The sequence below is a fragment of the Nerophis ophidion genome, linkage group LG08 (assembly GCF_033978795.1).
Source record: "Nerophis ophidion isolate RoL-2023_Sa linkage group LG08, RoL_Noph_v1.0, whole genome shotgun sequence".
In the NCBI taxonomy this organism is placed as follows: Eukaryota; Metazoa; Chordata; class Actinopteri; order Syngnathiformes; family Syngnathidae; genus Nerophis; species Nerophis ophidion.
In genome coordinates this window covers 30,104,135-30,127,796 of record NC_084618.1, presented here as the reverse complement: position 1 = coordinate 30,127,796, position 23,662 = coordinate 30,104,135, and the positions used below count along the sequence as shown (strand labels likewise).

General features: G+C 37.8%; 2 protein-coding genes across 4 annotated transcripts in view; both read right to left on the bottom strand.

Annotated features, from left to right (window-relative positions):
- Positions 1-8,701, bottom strand: part of st6galnac6 (ST6 (alpha-N-acetyl-neuraminyl-2,3-beta-galactosyl-1,3)-N-acetylgalactosaminide alpha-2,6-sialyltransferase 6) — a 54,991-nt gene extending 46,290 nt beyond the window's left edge. The window contains exon 1 of the mRNA XM_061908262.1: positions 8,516-8,701. The gene's annotated coding sequence lies outside the window, so the exon portion shown is untranslated. The remainder of the gene's footprint in view (positions 1-8,515) is intronic.
- Positions 8,702-15,493: 6,792 nt separating this feature from the next.
- st6galnac4 (ST6 (alpha-N-acetyl-neuraminyl-2,3-beta-galactosyl-1,3)-N-acetylgalactosaminide alpha-2,6-sialyltransferase 4) overlaps positions 15,494-23,662 on the bottom strand; it is a 31,609-nt gene continuing 23,440 nt past the window's right edge. For all 3 annotated transcript variants that reach the window (XM_061908257.1, XM_061908258.1, XM_061908256.1), the window contains one exon: positions 15,494-21,931. In XM_061908257.1, the coding sequence (XP_061764241.1) occupies positions 21,727-21,931 (205 nt within the window). In that variant the 3' untranslated portion in view covers positions 15,494-21,726. The remainder of the gene's footprint in view (positions 21,932-23,662) is intronic.

The window sequence follows — 23,662 nt, the reverse complement described above, 5'->3', positions numbered from 1 at the left end:
CAAAATGGAAATACTATTTTACATGTTCTGAAAATAAAAATGACTATATTAGGTCCCATTTTTTAATCTTTAAATGCTGCCCCTTGGGGATGTCGTTAGGAGACACGGCATCAGTTTCCATGGTTACGCTGATGATACACAGTTGTACATTGCCTGTCTACGGATCAATAGATACCTTTTTAACTGCATTTTAGACATCAAGTCATGGATGGCAGTGAATTTTCTACAGCTCAACCAGGACAAAAACAGGTTTTAGTTTAGGCTCTAAAGACCAGAGGGAGAAACTTTTACCAAAATTATAATATCTTAAACCAGCAGTCTATAAAAAAAAACCCTGGGTGTGATTTTTGACTTCAAGCTGACTTACAGCCCAAGTATTAAAAATAATTTCAAAAATAGTTTTTGATCATTTAAAGAACATAGCCAGAGTCCACCCGTTTTTCTCTCAGACCAACGCGGAGGTGCTAATGCATGTTTTTTTCCCCCCTGTCGTTTCAAATATTGTAATGCCTTCCCAAAAATAATAGGGCAGGAGCACATTACACAAGTTTTAAATCGCCGCATCGACTTCGAACCCGCTTGAGCGTGGATTTGACTGTTATATTTGTTTTTAAATGTCTTAGTGGCTTTGCGCCTTCTCATCTGTCTGACTTGCTGTTACGGATCCTGAGGTTCTCTGACATCATCTTTTATCTTTACCAAATACCAGAACAAAGACCAATGGCATGGGTGTCAAACTCTGGCCCGTGGGCCAAATCTGGCCCGCCGTGTAATTTCATTTGGCCCTTGAGGCAATATCAAATTAAACATTAGAGTTGGCCTGCCGGTATTATACAGCGGCGATGCCGCTCTAACACCGCTAATCCTCATACTTGCCAACCCTCCCGAGACTCCCGAAGTTCAGTGCCCCTCCTGAAAATCTCCCGGGGGAACCATTCTCCAAAATTTCTCCAGATTTCCACCCGGACAACAATATTGTTGTAATGGCACTTCCTTTAGCCTTCTCTACAACCTTGCATCAGGTCCGCTTTTCCTACATACAAACATTGTGCCGTCCTGGTCACACAATATAAGCGGATTTTACACACACACAAGTTAATGCAAGGCATGCTTGATCAGGTCACACTCAGGGTGGTTGAATAAACAATTTTAACGCTGTTACAAATATGCGCCACACTGTGAAGCGACACCAAACAAGAATGACAAACACATTTCGGGAGAACATCCGCACCGCAACACGACATAAACACAACTGAACAAATACTCAGAACCCCTTGCAGCACTAACACTTCTGGGAGGCTACAATATATAATTTGATATGCCAATGATATTTTTTACTTATTATTATTATTATTATGTTTATTTGAAACTCTATTTTACAGTGTCACTATAAAGTTATATAAGCCTTGCTTGTTCAATATTCAAAGCAAAACTTGTTTTGGGTCCCTATTAAAAGGTTAATTCGTTTAACTTTGGCCCGCGGCTTTGTTCAGTTGTAAATTTTGGCCCACTCTGTATTTGAGTTTGACACCCCTCCAGAGACTGCTGAGTTAAAAAAAAAAAAAAAAAAGGCTATAGACACACCTTTTTAAATCATGCTTTTTACTGATCATCTTTTTTTTTTTTTTTTTTTTAATTGTATTTAATGTTTTTCCATCAATCCATCCATTTCTACCACTTATTCCCTTTTGGGGTCGCAGGGGGTGCTGGTGCCTATCTCAGCTACAATCGGGCGGAAGGCGGTGTACACCCTGGACAAGTCGCCACCTTATCACAGGGCCAACACAGATAGACAGACAACATTCACACTCACATTCACACACTAGGGCCAATTAATGTTTTTTTTTTATATCTTAATAACATTACTATTATTACTCTCTCAATGCTATGTTTTTTATTAACCTATTATGGTAATATTTATATCAGGGGTGTCGAACTCATTTTAGCTCAGAGGCAGCTAAAATGAGTTTTTCCTCAAAACCTCAGTGCCGTGCCATGTTTTCTTGTTTTGTTATTGTCAAAAGTGCAGTGTGTGTGGTTTCCATCATCTATTTTTTTGTACAGCATTTTGTGTTTGCCACTCGCCAGTGTATGAAAAGTGCTATATAAATGTTTAATTTTATTACATTGACTTTTTGCAGTTTGCCAAACTGGAAATTTAAAAAAACAATTGAACATGAAATGGAGTTTGCATATTAAAAAAAACTACACAGAGTAAACGCTTCAATCTTTATATGCAGTCACCTTTGAAGAAATTTGTGTATGTAGAATTACACACTTTGTCCAGTTGTGGTCTGAATAAAACAGATTAGTGAGTTTGTCAGATTACAAAAGTCAGCATCCTAATGACAGCAGACATTGTACAGTAAGTCATGTTTTAAATATGTTTGTTGGCGCTCATGAAGTCTGCATGAATACCAGGAATTGATTTACGTGGACCCCGACTTAAACAAGTTGAAAAACTAATTCGGGTGTTACCATTTAGTAGTCAATTGCACGGAATATGTACTTGTCAGAGTTATTTGGTGACGAACCCCAAGATGCAGAGATGGAGGCAGGCATCGAGTGAGCAAACATGACTTAATAAAGATACTGAGACAAAACCAAAACCAAAAGGGTACAAACAAAAATCACGCACATGGGCGGATATAACAAACTAAGGGCTATGAACAAACTAATCGGAAGAAGGGAACAAAAAACACTAAGCTACAAAACATCTACCAAATATAGCTTACCGCTACGCTGCATTCACACGACCAGTAGGAATGACAAGTAGAAAATGACATTGACACAACAATACAACTGATCCAGCCCTGACTGGAGGAGAAAACAGGTCTTAAATAGTGGCTGGCTGATTGATCCCAGGTGTGGCCAGGTGCCAATCAGCCACAGCTAAGGGTTACACAGCACTCAGGGAGACAAACAGGAAAGAGAACCAAAATAAGAGTGCTGACAGGAACTAAAGACAAATGCAGAGGAAAAACTAAGACATAAACCAAAACTGTCAGGGACAAGCCTGACAGTACTGAACTGTGCAATGTATGAATAAAAGTTTCAATCAATTAATCAAGCAAGCATTGATAAAAAGAAAAAAAGAAAACGCTGTGATGCGTTTTTGAAATTAATGCACCGCGTATGCTTAAAATGATCAAACTAAGTAACTATTAAATATTATAAATGTTACTACATTACATATATATTTACATCATGTACATAAAACTCTAATGTAGGTGTTTGGATTTTTTCTAAGGCAGAATTGAACGACTCCCATTTGATCGCATTTATTTAATATTTAGAATGTATAAAAATAAATCCATCCGTCGTCATATCTTTGATAATGATTGTAATCAAACAAAAAAATGTGCAGTTACCCTTTAAATGAAACTAATTTGGCATAACTTGTCATAAAAATTAGATTTTGGTCGATTTCGAAAAGTTGGTGACGTCACGTCCGGATATTAAACTGCTCAGTGTTCCAATTTTAAAAGCAAAATATATAAATAACAAAAATATTGGCTAGCTTTTGTTAACATTAGTAGGGTCAACAGAATACTTGTGTTTTACAGTTGTTTATATTTTTTAATGATTACAAAGTTTATATGAATATTTTTCACCGGCCCGTATAAAATAATCGCCGTTTATGGCTCTAATTCGAAGAGGAGCGACGAACAATTTGTTATGATAGAATATACATTTAAAGGCCTACTGAAACCCACTTTTACCGACCACGCAGTCTGATAGTTTATATATCAATGATGAAATATTAACATTGCAACACATTCCAATACGGCCGGTTTAGTTTATTATATTGCAATTTTAAATTTCCCGCGATGTATCCTGTTGAAAATGTCGCGGAATGACGATTAAGTAGACGCGTGCTTATGACGTTAATGGTTGGAGCGGACATTTTATCCCTGCACCACTCACGGATAAAAGTCGTCTGCTTTTATCGCAAAAATACACAGTATTTTGGACATCTGTGTTGCTGAATCTTTTGGAATTTTTTCAATTAATAATGGAGACTATAAAGAAGAATGCTGTTGATGGAAAGCGGTGTATTGCAGCTGCCTTTGGCAACCAAAACACAGTCGGTGTTTCTTTGTTTGTTGTGATGCGTTAATATGGAACAAAGCGGTCAAGCGAACATGGTTTTACCACATGTCAACTGGCAGGTTTCAGTGAGAAAATTGTGGTAATAAGTCAGCACTGGCGGTCACCACACCCCTCCGACTTTCAGGTATGACTTTATAATCTCACTAAAACACTAGTAACACAATAAGCAGATAAGGGATTTTCCAGAATTATCCTAGTAAATGTGTCTAATAACATCTGAATCGTTCCCACTGCCGTCGTCTTTTTCTTATTCTTCTAGTGCTTCACTCTAACTTTCCTCATCCACGAATCTTTCATCCTCTCTCAAATTAATGGGGAAATCGTCGCTTTCTCTGTCCAAATCGCTCTTGCTGCTGGTGGCTATGATTATAAACAATGTGAGGATGTGAGGAGCCCTACAACCCGCGACGTCACGCGCACATCGTCTGCTACTTCCTGTACAGGCAAGGCTTTTTTATTAGCGACCAAAAGTTGCGAACTTTATCGTCGATGTTCTCTACTAAATCTTTTCAGCGAAAATATGGCAATATCCCGAAATGATCAAGTAATGCACATAGAATGGACCTGCTATTCCCGTTGAAATAATAAAATCTCATTTCAGTAGGCCTTTAATGATAGATAACAATAACTATCCGAGTCACTGTCATTGGCTAACAACATCTACAGATAATACGTATGTAATTACGTCATTAAAGCCGTAAGAGGGCGGGACTTATTGTGTAAAATACGTAAAAAATGTTAGCTCCCTCCAGGCATCTGTATGAGTGTTGCAAACAGACCCCTTTCATATCTCAAAAAGATCTTAATCATACTTTTTGAACTGTACAAACGAATGAGACTGTTTTGGCATAATTTGTAAAAAAAAAATATATATATATCACTTTTGCGAATTTGAACATTTAATAACCCAAAAAAGGAAAACACCACAAAACCATATTACGTCACAAACTAATTAGATTATTACAACAGAGTGAGGCGTGGGGGGCCAACTTCACGCAGGTCTCATAACATTGAAAAATGTATTGAAAATTTTGTAAAAACAGGTTGTTAATGCTCTTGGTATAAAAATGTCCTATTTGAATACACAGACGCAATAAATGTCCAGCAACTAAATCAGGGGTTCTCAACAGGAGCGGTTCTAGGCATGCTTATATGAGGGGGCAGTCAGATATGTGAAGGGGGCATCATGTGTACACATCATGCTCCAGCACTTTTTTTTCTGTGCTTATAGTAACGATGCTTTCTTCATTGAAGTGGGTCTTTAGCTATGTGTCCAACCCCATCCTTGAGTAGTGGATTGCACTTTGTCAGGCCTCTACCTTCAGACCTGTCCAACTTGGGTGTCCCACCTGAAGACTAAGCTCCTGCTGGTATAGCTTTTACGGTCACTGAGGCACGCAAACCCCCTGACCACAATAAGGTGGCAATCCCTCGGGGGGGAAACATTAGCAGCGCTGCCATATTTCCGATAGGGGAAACAGAAGCAGGCGTCTCGCACCACAGAATACTCTAGCCATGGTCGTGTGCGGTACTAGGCAGGATTGAATGATCTTAATGTTGTACCAAATGCACGCTTTGTGTGCAACCCAGTATTGGCTGAGATAGTGTGTTGCCATTTAAGTCACTGGGTAGCTGAGCAGGCTGTTTTGGGGGAGCGCTTGTCGGGGGGACGGAGGGAGCTGGTGCAGGAGAAACAGTGCTTGCTGGTGCTAAAGGTGCAATATTGCTAGCTGCTGTCCCTAATGTACTAGCAGTAGCGTCATTGCTACTACTACATGCAGGAGCAGGACTAGACTTTTTAAATGCCCTGAAAAATGGATGCATTACAGAGCATTAACTTTCTTTTTGTGAGCTGCTGGAAGCTGGAGCAGAAAATAAGTAAGCTTGAACAACAACAGAAAAAACTTGCTGTGATTACATGAAGAAAAACAACAACAGTACAGGACTACAGCCTGGGGCGGGGCTTTACGTAGGGGTCTGTCAGACATAGGTCACTTGTCTTCAGTTTGTCACATGCAGTGGACGTGGGCACTCATCTGGGCACAAAATTCATTCACTCCAATGTATGTGTGTTACCCACTTGCTTGTAAATTGATGAAAATGGCAGTGTTTTTGTTTTTAGGTGTCTTGGTCATATCAAATGAAACTTATAATTTGTTCATTACAAAATGTAGATTGAAACATTAAAGGTTGACTATGTAGAATTACAAGAAAAACAACAGAAAAAGAATTCCAGCAGTCGATTGCCAGACCGTTGCTAAGTAAAACGGGCCATTGCAAGGGACTCCGCTCTGAACAGAGGGCAGCAGAGGAGGACTGCTAAGCAGGATATATACCTTATGTTTCATTTTTACCTTCATTAACAGCATCATACATGACTTGTAGCTTGTTACAGGGACAGTGGGGGCTCTCTACCTTCCAAACCACTGCTGCTCAGAGCCTCCGTTGTCAATGCTCCCGTCAAGTTGTTAAAAAAAAAAAAAAAAAAGGAACTCCGTAGCACCGAAAGTCCGCGACGATAAACGTGTTTATGACAGATAAGACAACACAAATACACCCATCCTAACAAGTGTATGATAAATGTAGACACATTTTTCCCTTACTGAGGGCTGAGGGGTGTGTGCGGGTGTGTGTCTGCTGCGCAGCCTGTGGAATGGTGAATACACGCACAGTGGAGGGAGAGATGAGAGGGAAACCGACACTACTATATCGTGTGTGTCCCTTTTTCGGCGGATTTTTCCGCTAGTGCAGATAATTTTGTCAACTTGTAATGTAGTAATTTTGTGAGTTTATTAAAATTTGCTTTCTCAAATTTTGATTTGAGGGGGCAAGACATTTATTTAAGGGGGCTCTGCCCCCTCTTGCCCCTGCATAGAGCCGGCCATGGTTCTCAACCTTTTTTCAGTGATGTACCCCCTGTGAACATTTTTTTAATTCAAGTACCCCCTAATCAGAACAAAGCATTTTTGGTTGAAAAAAATAGATAAATAAGTAAAATACAGCACTATGTCATCAGTTTCTGATTTATCAAATTGTATAATAGCGCAAAATATTGCTAATTTATAGTGGTCTTTCTTGAACTATTTGGGAAAAAAAGATATAAAAATAACTAAAAACTTGTTGAAAAATAAACAAGTGATTCAATAATAAATAAAGATTTCTACACATAGAAGTAATCAACTTAAAGTGCCCTCTTTGGAGATTGTAATAGAGATCCATCTGGATTCATGAACTTCATTCTAAACATTTCTTCACAAAAAAAGAAATCTTTAACATCAATATTTATGGAACATGTCCACAAAAAAATCGAGCTGTCAACACTGAATATTGCATTGTTGCATTTGTTTTCATGGTTTATTCATATTTTGTTGAAGTATTATTCAATAAATATATTTATAAAGGATTTTTGAATTGTTGCTATTTATAGGATATTTTTGAAAAATCTCAAGTACCCCCAGGGGTACGCTTACCCCCATTTGAGAACCACTGAACTAAGCATTGAGCAAAGACTGTGAATAATAATATACATGTGATTTCTTATCTTTTTATTTGTAATACATTTTCAAAAAGCTGTAAAGAATGAAAAAAAATACAATGCCATTATGGGGTATTGTGTGTAGAATTTTGAGGATGTATTCTATATTGGAACAAGGCTGTGAAAAACAAATGAAGCGCTGTGATTACGTGAAAATGTATATATACAGAAAAATAGTTAAATTGTATCAAATGTGCTACAAAACACAGACAATTCTAACAACGTTGATTAAAATTATGAAACATTTATCATTTTTTCAAATTTTGGACACTTCTGAGCTGAGTGAGTGATTGTTTTTTTCTACACTTAGCACACCATAAAACGAAACATATTTGTTAGTTGTCACAGAGCAGGTGTGTTTATTTTACTCAACATTCTTGCACAACCTGTTGTGGGAGTGGCCTTTTGTTGTGAGTTCAATCTCTACCGTTGTGACTTTTCGGATGAAGTGTGCAGATATGTCACCTCAAACACAACAATGCCTGTATCTCACCGTCTCGTGCCGACGTAATGGAACCATACTTTGGTTTGGGCTTCAAAAACATCACACACTTAAAATGATTATAATATTAATAATAACAACAATAACAATAATGATAGCGAAACCACAATACAATTTCAGTTAGGAGGGATATATGGGAATAATGGCTCAAGGTTTCCTTTAATTACCGCACAAGTGTTGCTTAACAATACACATTAGTAATGTAGCAGTGATGTGAGGTGAGGTGCAAGGCCGTTGAGCAAAAAAACAATCCTATGCTGTCATCAGTGTCAACACAGGCTGTGCATTCAAAAGAAAAGAAGATCAAACACCATCAAATACTTCTTAGTCACATGTACACAATTAAATACCATTTGAGGTCTTACCTTTTATTTGTATGTGAAGTCCAAGCACATATCCTTTTCCGGGGAAAGCCTTTCTTGTCACAGCAGGTCGAACCGATTCTTCTAATTCATTATTTCCTCTATTGTTTTAGTTCACTTCCCGTCTGGCTGCGCCACTCATCTCCCCCACCTGTCCCTGATTGGCAATCTGGGCACACCTGTCCCGGGTTGTCAATCAGGCGCCCTTATATACCAGCCCTGCCCTCCAGACAGGGCAGGATTATTGCATTGATTGGTTCACCACCTATGGTGTTGCTATTTATGTTTACATTGTTTTTCTTGTGCACTTCCCTGCTGCACTATCTACCTGTTTTGAGACTTAAAGACATTCTTGCCTGCACGTCGCCTCCCGTCTCCGCATCTTTTGAGCCACAACTCCCGCAGCGATGTGAGTTTGTGACAATTGCTTTGTTTTCTAAAAGTGATTACCATCCGTTTTGTCCGAAAGTCTAGTTTTGAGATGTTTTGGAGCTTATCCTTGTTGAGCAATCCTCCATCTTGGTAGTAGTATCAAATATTTCTTATAGGGCTTTCAAAATTAATGGGTTAACTCGTGTGGTCAATGACAAAAAAAGTATTGCAGTAATCTTAACTAGACTTTGATCCATCACGAAATTTATCTTGACAGAACAAGCTATTTTACCCTAACCCAGGGGTGTCCAAACTTTTAGCCCGCATTGGGCTAAAAAAAAATTTGGTTGAAAGTCAAAAGCCGACTGCATGTAAATTAACTACATACACACACACACACACACATATATATATATATATATATATATATATATATATATATATATATATATAGGTTGTGGAGCCTATTTCAGCTACAATCGGTCTGAAGATGGTGTACACCCTGGACAAGTCGCCACTTCATCGCAGGGCCAACAAAGATAGACATACAACGTTCACACTCTAGGGCCAATTTAGTGTTGCCAATCAACCTATCCCTAGGTGCATGTCTTTGGAGGTGGGAAGAAGCCGGATGTCCCCGGATGGAACCCACGCAGTCACGGGGAGAACATGCAAAGAACACAGAAAGATCCCGATTGAACCCAGGACTACTCAGGACCTTCGTATTGTGAGGCAGACGCACCAACCCCCCTTACCACCGTGCTGCCATATATATATATATATATATATATATATATATATATATATATATGTATGTATGTATGTATGTATGTATGTATGTATGTATGTACGTATGTATGTATATATATATAAAATGCATATGTTCCTTGACTGCACTTAAATGTAGAAGATATTTATATTATATACATATAACATGTTACATATATTATATTTATTGTTATCATTGTTTATTGTGAGCGAACTGTTGTGCTGAATTTCCCCAGGGATCAATAAATTACTTATATATATATATATATATATATATATATATATATATATATATATATATATATATATATATATATGTATATATGTATATATGTATATATGTATATATATATATATATATATATATATGTATATATGTATATATGTATATGTGTCTGTATATGGATGAGCGAGGATATGTCCAAAGGGGACTAAGGTGTCAGATACCTGCTCATCCAGCCAAGACACTGTGAAGCTTGTATATTATAGCTAATATAGACCCTTACATCATGTGTTTCCTTCATCATAACACTTACCCATCCATCCATCCATTTTTCTACCGCTTGTCCCTTTCGGGGTCGTGGGGGGTGCTGGAACCTATCTCAGCTGCATTTGGGCGGAAGGCGGTGTACACCCTGGACAATTCTAAAATTAATCTTAATCAGGAAAAATTACTAATGATGTTCCATAAATTCTTTTTTTAATTTTGTCTTAATTTTTTTCGGTTGAATTTTGAATTTCAAAGAGTCCAAATTGAAGATAAACTATATTTCAAAATTTAATTTTCTTTTTTTTCGTGTTTTCTCCTCTTTTAAACCGTTCAATTAAGTGTTTTTTTTCATCATTTATTCTCTACAAAAAACCTTCCGTAAAAGAAAAAAAATGTACGGCGGAATGACAGACAGAAATACCCATTTATATATATATATATATATATATATATATATATATATATTTATATATATATATATATATATATATATATATATATATATATTTATTTATATATATATATATATATATATATATATATTTATTTATATATATATATATATATATATATATATATATATATATATATATATATTAAAGGTAAATTGAGCAAATTGGCTATTTCTGGCAATTTATTTAAGTGTGTATCAAACTGGTAGCCCTTCGCATTAATCAGTACCCAAGAAGTAGCTTTTGGTTTCAAAAAGGTTGGTGACCCCTGCTCTAACCACTAGGACACTGAGTAGGTTAGTAAAGTTACCCAAAAAAAAAAAAAAAATGCCGCTGGCTTCTCCCATGGAAAAAGATAGGAAGTGGCAACCAGCGCCTTCGAGCTCACGTACGCCATCCCGATTCATACTGACTCAAGAGTGTGTGGCGTCCAAGCGTACTACAGCGCCTCTCAGTATGAGGTTGATGTTTTTAAGAGTCCAATTTTTCAAGAATAAGAATGTCACATCTAAATTAAATACAAAACCCAAAATCAGTGAAGTTGGCATGTTGTGTAAATGGTAAATAAAAACAGAATACAATGATTTGCAAATCCTTTTGAACTTATATTCAATTGAATAGACCGCAAAGACAAGTTATTTAATGTTCAAACTGGTAAAGTATACTTTTTGCAAATAATCATTAACTTAGAACACCGCAGAGGCCACCACAGTGTATATGTTTCTTTTACTTTTTATTCATAGCTGTATGTAGAAGTGTCTGGTTGCATCAGCGCCGCTACTTTAATGTCTTTAATGTGCTTTGTGTTGTTTGATGTTTCCCTCTTACACACATGTAAGAGGGATGTGTATTATGGCTATGAGTTTTTTTTTTTCCTTGTCCTCAGTCTGGACCCCCTCTCCAGGGGCCCAGGCTTAGACCATTTATTTTATTTTATTTTATTTAAATCTTTTATTTTTTTCTCCCATTCCCACCCACTTGTTTACCTGCATCTCACCATTTTTGTAAGGGGCGCCGGAAGTTGGCAGACCCGTCAGCGATCCTGTTCTGTCTCCCTGTAATGTTTGTCTGACCTTGAATGGAAATGTGCTGAAAATAAAAATTTCCCCTAGGGGATTAATAGAGTATGTCTGATTCTGATACAAGCAGCAACACTTGCAAAAATGTTGGCACGGGGGCATTTTTACCACTGTGTTACATGGCCTTTCCTTTTTATCAACACATTTGGGAACTGAGAAGACCACAGAGTAATTTTCCACTTAGCATCAGTCCATATTAGATGAGCTCAGGCCCAGCGAAGCGTTTCTGGGTGTTGTTAATGAATGGTTTTTGCTTTGAATAATAGAGTTTTAACTTGCACTTACAGATGTATCGACCAACTTTAGTTACTGACAATGGTTGTCTGAAGTGTTCCTGAGCCCATGTGGTGATATCCTTTACACACTGATTTTAATTTTTGTAGCAGTACCGTCTGAGGAATCGAAGGTCACGAGCATTCAATGTTGGTTTTCGGCCGTGCCACTTACGTGCAGTGATTTCTCCAGTTTCTCTGAACTTTCTGATGTTATTGCGGATCGTAGATGTTGAAATCCCTAAATTCCTTGGAATAGCTGGTTGAAAAATGTTGTTCTCAAACTGTTCGACAATTTGCTCACGCATTCCACTTACTCACAAAGTGGGAACCCTCGCCCCATCCTTGTTTGTGAATGACTGTGCATTTCATGGAAGCAGCTTTTATACCCAATCATGTCTCCCACCTGTTCCCAATTAGCCTGTTCAGCTGTGGGATTTTCCAAATAAGTGTTTGATGAGCATTCTTCAACTTTCTCATTCTTTTTTGCCACTTGTGCCGTCTTTTTTGAAACATGCTGCAGGCATCAAATTCCAGATGAGCTAATATTTGCAAAAAATAAAGTTTACCAGTTTGAACTTTGGTATCTTGTCTTTGCAGTCTATTCAATCAAATGTAGGTTGAAAAGGATTTGCAAGTCATTATATTATGTTTTTATTTACAATTTACACAACGTGCCAACTTCACTGGTTTTGGGTTTTGTACATTAAATACATCCAAAAATTGTTGTATTGGCGACATTGCTGACAAACAGGAAATCTTCGCTTGCATACAAAATGAGAAAACAAATAGCCTCATCTATTTTCTACTCTGTATTCATTTAGTGGAACCAGGACAAACATTGGTAATACACACTAAGCAGTCAAAATAATAATAATCAAAGACCAGCAGTCTTTTTCATGAATTTTTTTTCTAATATAAATGATTTGGCCCTCTGAAATGAACACATACAATCTTGCTGTGTGCTATAGTGTTTTATGTGTAGGTGAGGGTACAGCTTTGAAAATAATTTGTACCCCTTTCAGTGATCACATTTAGTTCTGCTTAATTTACATTTTTATTAGCATTCCTGTAATCTAGTGATGTGTATTTCTGGTTTTGTCATCCTCGCCCGGGCAGAAGTATGACACAGCAGTGCGGCCGGATCAGAAGATTAGTCAGAGACTCTTTACTGCAGTGTTTTACCACTGTGCCGCGGCACACATTAATATACAGTCCGTGTACAGCGGGAGATTATCTAATTTCACTTTTTTGGGTTTTTGCAAACCAGTAATTATAGTCTGCAAATTATGTGTTGTTGTTGTTGTCTGTGCTCTCTAGAGCTCGGCAGAGTAACCGTGTAATACTTTTCCATATCAGTAGGTGGCAGCCGGTAGCTAATTGCTTTGTAGATGTCGGAAACGGTGGAAGGCAGCGTGCAGGTAAAAAATTGTCTAATGCTTAAACCAAAAATAAACAAACGGTGAGTCCCCCTAAGAAAAGGCATTGAAGGTTAAGCAGAACAAAACTAAAACTGAACTGGCTACAAAGTAAATAAAAAAAGAATGCTGGACGACAGCAAAGACTTACTGTGGAGCAAAGACGGCGTCCACAATGTACAACCGAACATGACATGAAAATCCAATGTCCCCACAAAGAAGGATAAAAACAACGGAAATATTCTTGATTGCCAAAACAAAGTAGATGGGGGAAATATCACTCAAAGGAAGACCTGTATCTGCTACAGGAAAATACCAAAAAAAGGGAAAAAGTCACCAAAATAGGAGTGCAAAACAAGAACTAAATCACTACACACACAGGAAAACAGCAAAAAACTCAAAATAAGTCATGGCGTGATGTGACAGGTCTTGACAGTACATTTACTTTGAGACAAGAGCTATACTGATGCATGCTTGGTTATGAAATGAGATTTTCTTATTTAAACGGGGATAGCAGGTCCATTCTATGTGTCATAGTTGATCATTTCGGGATATTGCCATATTTTTGCTGAAAGGATTTAGTAGAGAACGACGACAATAAAGTTTGCAACTTTTGGTCTCAAATAAAAATGCCTTGCCTGTAGCAGATGATATGCGTGTGACGTCACAGGTTGTGGAGCTCCTCACATCTGAACATTGTTTAAAATCATGGCCACCAGCAGCGAGAGCGATTCGGAGCGAGAAAGCGAAGATGAAAGATTTGTGGATGAGGAAAGTGAGAGTGAAGGACTACAAGGAAAAAAAAAAAAAGACTATACAGTGGGAGCGATTCAGATGTTATTAGACACATTTACTAGGGTAATTCTGGAAAATCCCTTACCTGCTTATTGTGTTACCAGGGTTTAGTGAGATTATATGGTCGTACCTGTACAACCTGAAGGTCGGCCCCGCACCTTTCTTCAGCACCAGTTGACGGGTGGTAGCGATGCCCATCTCTGCCCTTCGCAAGGGACCCTCTTCGAAACACGATCTTTTGAAATGATCGCTGCATAATACACTGTACTTTGTTTGTGTGGTCTAATCCAACCGTGTTCGCTTGACATCTCTGTTCTAGTAAAGCTTCTCCTTCATCTTTCGGGAATGTAAACAATGAAACGCCGGCTGTGTTTGTGTTGTTAAAGGCGGCCGAGATACACCCCTTCCCACCAACAGCTTTCTTCTTTGACGTCGCCATTATTCATTGAACAAATTGCAAAAGATTCAGCAACACAGTTGTCCAGAATACTGTGGAATTATGCGATGAAAAGAGACTTATAGCTGTGAATGGTGCTGGAACCAAATGTCCTCTACAATGCGTGACATCACACGCATGCGTCATCATACCGCGACGTTTTAGCCTGATACTTCCGCGCAAAATTTAAAATTGCGTTTTAGTCAACTAAACTGTTCCATAGTAAAGCTTCTCCTTCATCTTTCGGGAATGTAAACAATGAAACGCCGGTTGTTTGTGTTGTTAAAGGCGGCCGCGATACACCGCTTCCCACCAACAGCTTTCTTCTTTGACGTCTCCATTATTCATTGAACAAATTGCAAAAGATTCAGCAACACAGATGTCCAGAATACTGTAGAATTATGCGATGAAAAGAGACTAATAGTTGTGAACGGTGCTTGATCAAAATGTCCTCTACAATGCGTGACATCACGCGCACGCGTCGTCATACCGCGATGTTTTAGCATGATACTTCCGCGCAAAATTTAAAATTGCAATTTAGTCAACTAAACCGGCCGTATTGGCATGTGTTGCAATGTTAAGATTTCCTCATTGATATATAAACTATCAGACTGCGTGGTGGGTAGTAGTGGGTTTCAGTAGGTGTTTAAAGTCATATGCAACAATTGCAACAACTTTTTACGGTTAACTGAGTTTAGTTTTTGAGACAAGACTTTGAGACAAGAGCTATAATGATGCATGGTTGATTATGGTTTTAAAGTCATATCCAACAATTGCGACGACTTTTATTACTGTTAACTGAGTTTAGTTTTTTAATGATTTCTGCTGGTGGCGGGCCTCCGGATTTTTTCAATGCAAAAAAAATGTGCCTTGGCTCAAAAAAGTTTGAAAAACACTGCTTTACTGAACCAAAAGTTGCTTTATTACAAGTGAGTGTCACTATACAGGACTGCAGTTCCTGGAGGAGGTCAGGTCAAAAATGAAGCATTCCTAACTTGGAGAAGCCAAACCATCCATCACTGTTATATTCCTCCTTCTTGTCTCTGGGCGTGTGCTAAATCAGGACAGCCCACCCTGACCATTAAAGGATATGTTTGTATGTAAGTGAAGATGAACAGATGAAGGTCGTATCTTAGATTCTGACATTGAGTGTCTTCTGACGGATAGACCTTTGCACACCATTCTTCCGTGAAAACTAATCCAATCCACACACAAATGTCAGTACTAATGTGCCCAAACTAAAATACCTACCATTTAAAACTGGTGGTTTGCTTTCTGCCAGATGATTATAAACATTCACCATGTTCAAAACATAATACGAGTTAATTAATTCACTTCACTAGTAACAGCATTCCATGATTAATATTCATACGACAAAGTAACATTCTTATTAAATGACAGGAGAAAAAGCACTTCTGTTTGGGGATTCATACTGTAACAATCTGGAATTGAAACATTGTCTGGTGTTGGCGTTATCAGACTTTTTGGATGGCTGTAAATGCATCACTGGCGAAATGCGGGGAGTGCGTGCGTTGGTGCAAATGAGAGCGAGAGAACGGTTGCTGTCGATACAGTACGACAGATGACAAAGAGTTGGTTTAAGCCTGGTTTATACGGCAGACAATGACCAGTGTTGCTATGTGTGTGTTGTGGTTACGGCCGACAAACAGTTTTGCTCAATAAGGTGATAGACTAGAGACGTAATAAAACATTGTTTTCTCTGTTGTGGCCGCTTTCAGTCACCTACTACTCACAGTTGCTTTGCAAAATTAAACAGAAACATTTATCTGTTTATTTTGTTTATAGTTCAGATGGGATTTGATTTTTTTCTTTTTCATGCTAAAACATTTCTTTTACCGTGTCCTGACCTCCTCAGCCCAAACCCAACCCAGCACAGCTCGTACGACAAACAGCACATAATCCGAACACCTTATTGCATAGGTGTCAAACTCTAGCCCGCGGGCCAAATTTGGCCCACCTGGTAATTTCATTTGGCCCTTGAGGCAATATCTGTAAGTGCCGGTGTCATACAGCGGTGCCGCTGTAACGCCGCATTCACCGATTTTCCCGGGAGACTCTCGAATTTCAGTGCCCCTCGCGAAATTCTCCCGGTCCAACCATTCTCCCGAATTCCACCCGAACAACAATATTGGGGGTGTGCCTTAAAGGCACTGCCTTTAGCGTCCCCTACCACCTGTCGTCAAGTCTGTTTTTCCTCCTCACAAACAGCGTGCCGGTCCAGTCACGTAATATATGTGGCTTCTACACACATGTAAGTAAATGCAAGGCATACTTGATCGACAGCATACAGGTCACACTGAGGGTTGCCATATAAACAACTTCAACACTGTTACAAATATGCGCCACACTGTGAACCCACACCAAACAAGAATGACCAACATATTTCGGGAGAACATCTGCACCGTAACACAATATAAACACAGTAGAACAAATACCTGAACCCCCTTGCAGCACTAACTTTTCCGGACCGCTACAATATACACCACCACCTCCCCGCTACCAACAAATCCCGCCCCCCTAATCCCACCCACCTGAGCCCCGACATTAACTGAGCAGTAAAAAGGCCTGAATGGTTAATTCATTCATCATTTTATTTTCAAATGTAATGGCCTCTGGAAAAAGGTAATGTTAATGTTTACCTCAGAAGGCTACAAATTTAAAAGAGGCATTCAATTTTCATTTAAATTTGATTTGATATGCCATTGATATTTTTTAATTATTATTTTAAACTCAATTTTGCATGTCACTATAAAGTTATATAAGCCTTGCTTGTTCAATATACAATGAAAAACTTGTTTGGGTCCCTATTAAAAGATTAATTTGTTCAACCTCGGCCCGCGGCTTTGTTCAGTTTTAAATTTTGGCCCACTCTGTATTTGAGTTTGACACCCCTGCCTTATTGTATTAAATATGACCAAAAATGACCCTCTACCTAGCCTTTTTTTCTAAATTCTGTTCAAAATATAATAGAACGTAGAGTGTAGTTGTACAAATACTTAGATAGTCTTTAGGGCCACAAAACAAGCTTTTTGCAACGTGTTTAATGTAAACAATAAGCAAAGTAGGCATGGCGGTACATGCAGCTTGTTTCTTTTAATTGGCCCATGACATATTTAGAAAAATAATGTACATATATTAATAGGGCTGTCAAAGTTAACATGATAATAAGGCTCCCAATGCATTGTGGCGCCTGGACAAAGTGTTTGTTTACATGGCTGTACTCAACCAGCGGCATTGTGAGACAGAGCAACAAACTGGATTAAAATAGATCGTGCGAATGTCAAAACTCAAGGGACTGTACAAAACAAACTGCATCCTGTTCCAAAGGCTCGCCGTCTTAAAAAATAAGTACAATTGGTGGAAGTGATCAAGACATGAGCAAGTTGCCGAACATGTCCTGTATCTCAATTGTCAACCCAGTCAGTTTTTGTACAGCCCTAGTCTCTAAAGCAGGGGTCACCAACCTTTTTGAAACCAAGAGCTACTTCTTGGGTACTGATTAATGCGAAGGGCTACCGGTTTGATACACACTTAAATAAATTGCCGGAAATAGCCAATTTGCTCAATTTACCCTTAAATAAATAAATCTATATACAGGTATATATTTAAAAAAATGGGTATTTCTGTCTGTCATTCCGTCGTACATTTTTTTTCCTTTTACGGAAGGTTTTTTGTAGAGAATAAATGATGAAAAAAAAACACTTAATTGAACGGTTTAAAGGAGGAGAAAACAGGAAAAAAAATTAAGATTAAAATTTGAAACATAGTTTATCTTCAATTTCGACTCTTTAAAATTCAAAATTCAACCGAAAAAAAGAAGAGAAAAACCAGCTAATTCGAATCTTTTTGAAAAAAATTAAAAAAGAATATATGGAACATCATTAGTAATTTTTCCTGATTAAGATTAATTTTAGAATTTTGATGACATGTTTTAAATAGGTTAAAATCCAATCTGCACTTTGTCAGAATATATAACAAATTGGACCAAGCTATATATCTAACAGAGACAAATCATAATTTCTTCTAGATTTACCAGAACAAAAATGTTAAAAGAAATTCAAAAGACTTTGAAATAAGATTTACATTTCATTCTACAGATTTTCTAGATTTTTCAGGATATTTTTTTGAATTTTAATCATAAGTTTGAAGAAATATTTCACAAATATTCTTCGACGAAAAAATGGAAGCTAAAATGACGAATTAAATTAAAATGTATTTATTATTCTTTACAATAAAAAAATTAATTTACTTGAACATTGATTTAAATTGTCAGGAAAGAAGAGGAAGGAATTTAAAAGGTAAGAAGGTATATGTGTTTAAAAAACCTAAAATCATTTTTAAGGTTGTATTTCTTCTCTGAAAATGTCTTTCTGAAAGTTATAAGAAGCAAAGTAAAAAAATAAATGAATTTATTTAAACAAGTGAAGACCAAGTCTTTAAAGTATTTTCTTGGATTTTCAAATTCTATTTGAGTTTTGTCTCTCTTGGAATTAAAAATGTCGAGCAAAGCGAGTCCAGCTTGCTAGTAAATAAATACAATTTAAAAAATAGAGGCAGCTTACTGGTAAGTGCTGCTATTTGAGCTATTTTTAGAACGAGCCAGCGGGCTACTCATCTGGTCCTTACGGGCTACCTGGTGCCTGCGGGCACCCCGTTGGTGACCCCTGCTCTAAAGGCTCACAGACAAACCAACTTTGGGTTTGCGTAAAACCACATCATTTTATACGTCGTCTTTCAAAGGTAAACTTGTCACTGTGTGGTGTCTTCTGGAAAAATCTGTTTCAAAATTGAAACACACTGCATTGATGTGGGAAATATATTTTAAAGTTTAGGGGTACTTTTCCCAAATAATGTACGTTGTTTGTAACCCGCAGCAAGCTTAGCTTAGCTTTCTAACACTAACATCTTACCAAATGCGACGTGTGCAACATAATAAAACATAATTTGATTCAAACTTACCAGTGTGAACAAGCCATAAACACACCAACATGCACCAGGTGACGGCGTTAAAAGTCATGTTCGATTGTCTCACGGCGGCTATTCAGTCTCTTTTTTTAGCTTCATAATCCAACTTCCTACGGCTTTGTTTTCACGCAAGAAACCAGGAAAAACCTCGGCAAAACTCTTTTTTTCCTGAAGCGATTGTAAGTGATGCCCACGTTTGCGACTTTTTTATAACTTGCTAAAGAAAAAAACAAACTTTAAGCACGGAGTGTTGTATTCAGCCATAAGCTACTCAGAGTCAAGCAAGACCCACAATTCAAACAATGTTTTTTTACGCCACACTTTCAATCCCAATAGGGAGTAAACGGTCATTTCCTATAGCGGCCCAATTTTTTGTGTCCCCACACCGTAAATGCGGGAAAACGCACCTGCGGCGCAGCAACGAACAGTGACAAATGCAGAGCAGAAAAATAGACAAAGAAAAAAAGAGTGGCCTCCCAAAACAGTTTTTTTAAATAGTGAGAGAGTACGTGTGTGTGTGTGTGTGTGTGTGTGTGTGAGAGAGTGTTAGTTTCTATTTTGTAATGTGCGGTTTAAAATAGCATGTTTATTGAACTAACGTTTGCAGAATACAAAGTGTCCAATGCCATGTTGATGGTATTAGAAACTTAATAATGACCTAGTGCAGAGTTTCTTAACCATAAGGCCAGGGTCCATTTTTGGGCCGTGATATGTTTCTCAGCGGGGCGGCATAGCTCAGTTGGTAGAGTGGCCGTGTCAGCAACTTGAGGGTTGCAGGTTCGATTCCCGCTTGTGCCATCCTAGTCACTGCCGTTGTGTCCTTGGGCAAGACACTTTACCCACCTGCTCCCAGTGCCACCCACACTGGTTTAAATGTAACTTAGATATTGGGTGTCACTATGTAAAGCGCTTTGAGTCACTTGAGAAAAGCGCTATATAAATATAATTCACAATTCACTTCACAATATGCGGTACTCAGTTGTAATACATTTTTCCACCACTTGTGGCAGTAATGACAATATCAAACAAACAGAAGAAGTCCAGCGCTAAAGTCAGACAGAAGTTTCTTAAGTGCAAAAAATATGACTGAAGTGCTAAAGCTGTTTTTTCATTTGCACTTTAATTGTATTAAGAGTTTAATTATGAAACGTGTTATTATTCATTACCAATTTAGTTGGAATGTATTCATTTCAGCACTGCGTGATTGTATTTTTCATCCGTTTTAAGAGGGCTGTATGTTTGATTAGTATTTATTTTGTAATCAGCCTGACTTAAGTCTTGATAATAATTTAGGTAATTACCACATAGCTTCATATCATTTGACAAAACTGAGAAGTAAGTTGGTTAGATATAATATAATAATATATGATTAAAATCAAGATTAGGATTACTCATTCAGTGGGTTCCCGGGTCCAAACAGTTAAGAACCACTGATCTAAGGCACACTTTTGAAAGATAAAAAAAATGATATCCCCGATTAATTCCTATAGTAAATTTCATTAATCGCGATTAAATATATTTGACAGCCCTAATTAGACATTACACTAATTTGCTGTGTCAGCTATAAATCAAAGCATGTATTGACCTACATTGGATTGCTTTTTGCATCTTTAAAGTTGAAAATGTATCAAAGCTAACCCTGATCTATGCTAAATTATTCTTATTTTTTGACTTCCTTAGCCTCCTTATCCTTCAATATTTCTTTATAACGCTTCCATCGGACTGGTTTTACACTTCAGTAAAATTGGTGTCTTTTTAGGCTCAAAAAAATAACTTGAGTATTTGATCTCGTGAGACAGATACTAGACTGTATTCCTATGAAATGCTCATATAACATTACAACAATACCCATCATGGCATTAAAGTCCACACCCTGTTGCACTTTAAAGTCCATCCATCCATCCATCCATCCATTTTCTACCACTTATTCTCTTTGGGGTCGCTAGGGGCGCTGGTGTCTATCTCAGCTAAGTCTAAGAAAATTAATATTTAGGAAAAAAGCAGCAGTAAATTGTGCAAAATAGTAGTTAAGAAATGCACATCTCTTAAAAAAAAAATTTGTGCACATTTCAGCTTTCTGTAATTTAAGTGATCGTCAGGGTGGTGCTTTTATGACAACTTCCTGCTAGAAATCCACCGAAGCGAGTCAGGATAGTTTTAAATTGGAAATATTCCAAGAAGGATGTTGAAACTCCATCTTGTGACTCGAAGCCCACTTGGCGTAAATGGCTTTCTCCGTGATGAAGCGGTGTCCGCCGTGCTGCGTCCGCTCGTTCATTCTGTACATGCGGCATTCGTCCATCTTGCCCCGCTCGTAGTAATGGTAGGAGGCCCCGCTGTGATTGGTTCCACTGTCAAGGGAGGGGGAAGAAGGGCAGAGGGCAAAGGTTACATGGGAAAGTAAACGCTAGAGCGGGGTGTCAAATAAGGGTCTGCCTCAAACTTTTATTACACAATTGCCCATTTGTTTTTACAGTGGGGCAAAAAAGTATTTAGTCAGCCACCGATTGTGCAAGTTCTCCCACTTAAAATGATGACAGAGGTCTGTAATTTTCATCATAGGTACACTTCAACTGTGAAAGACAGAATGTGGAAAAAAAATCCAAGAATTCACATTGTAGTAATGTTAAAGAATTTATATGTAAATTATGGTGGAAAATAAGTATTTGGTCAACCAATCAAAACTCTCACTGATGGAAGGAGGTTTTGGCTCAAAATCTCACGATACATGGCCCCATTTATTCTTTCCTTAACATGGATCAATCATCCTGTCCCCTTAGCAGAAAAACAGCCCCAAAGCATGATGTTTCCACCCCCATGCTTTACAGTAGTTATGGTGTTCTTGGGATGCAACTCAGTATTCTTCTTCCTCCAAACACGACGAGTTGAGTTTATACAATAAAGTTCTATTTTGGTTTCATCTGACCACATGACATTCTCCCAATCCTCTGCTGTATCATCCATGTATCCATTTTGGTATAAACTCAACTCGTCGTGTTTGGAGGAAGAAGAATACTGAGTTGCATCTCAAGAACACCATATGTACTGTGAAGCATGGGGGTGGAAACATCATGCTTTTGGGCTGTTTTTCTGCTAAGGGGACAGGACGGTTGATCGGTGTTAAGGAAAGAATGAATGGGGCCATGTATCATGAGATTTTGAGCCAAAACTTCCTCCCATCAGTGAGAGCTTTGAATGGTTGACCAAATACTTATTTTCCATCATAATTTACAAATTCTTTAAAATTCCTACAATGTGAATTCCTGGATATTTTTTTTTTCACATTCTGTCTCTCACAGTTGAAGTGTACCTATGATGAAAGTTACAGACCTCTGTCATAATTTCAAGAGGGAGAACTTACACGATCGGTGGCTGACTAAATACTTTTTTGCCCCACTATACATATAATTATACAAATACATACAAATATATGAAAGCACAGTGTGAATGTTTAAATTTAACACTATTAACTCCCCTACAAGACCTAATCCTAAATGCCCTCAAAAAGCTACACTCATTGACTTAATTCCAACAAATAATCCCTTTAAATTTTTTGCATCTGGTATTTTCCCCAATGATATGAGTGATCATTGTGTGATTGCAGTAGTGTGTGACACAAGGATTCCTAAAAGCAAGCCTTGTCTTTTTGAAGAACTTAATATGAAATTATTTGAAACGCAAGGTTTTTTACATGACTTGCATCTTTTTAATTGGGATAGAATTGCTCTTTTTGATAATGTTGAACTGGCCTGGAAATATTTTCACGAAAACTTCTTGAGTATAGGGAACAAACCTGCCCCTTTTAGAAAATTTAGGGTTAAAAGACTTGACAATCCTTGGTTTACATCGGACCTGTCAGATGTATTGCATGAGTGTTGTTACTCCCTCCGAGGTCTTAATCAAGGCTCAAGTGGTTCGCTTTTCTTAAACAGACATTTATTTCAGCCACCCCTTCTTCTCCTCCAAAATAATGCCAAAATAATGCAGAAAAATGCCGTCAGAACTAATGAATAAGAAAAACAGAACTTACAATTAGGCTGACATCAAATAAAAGAAAATACATAGATTTCACATGCATTATC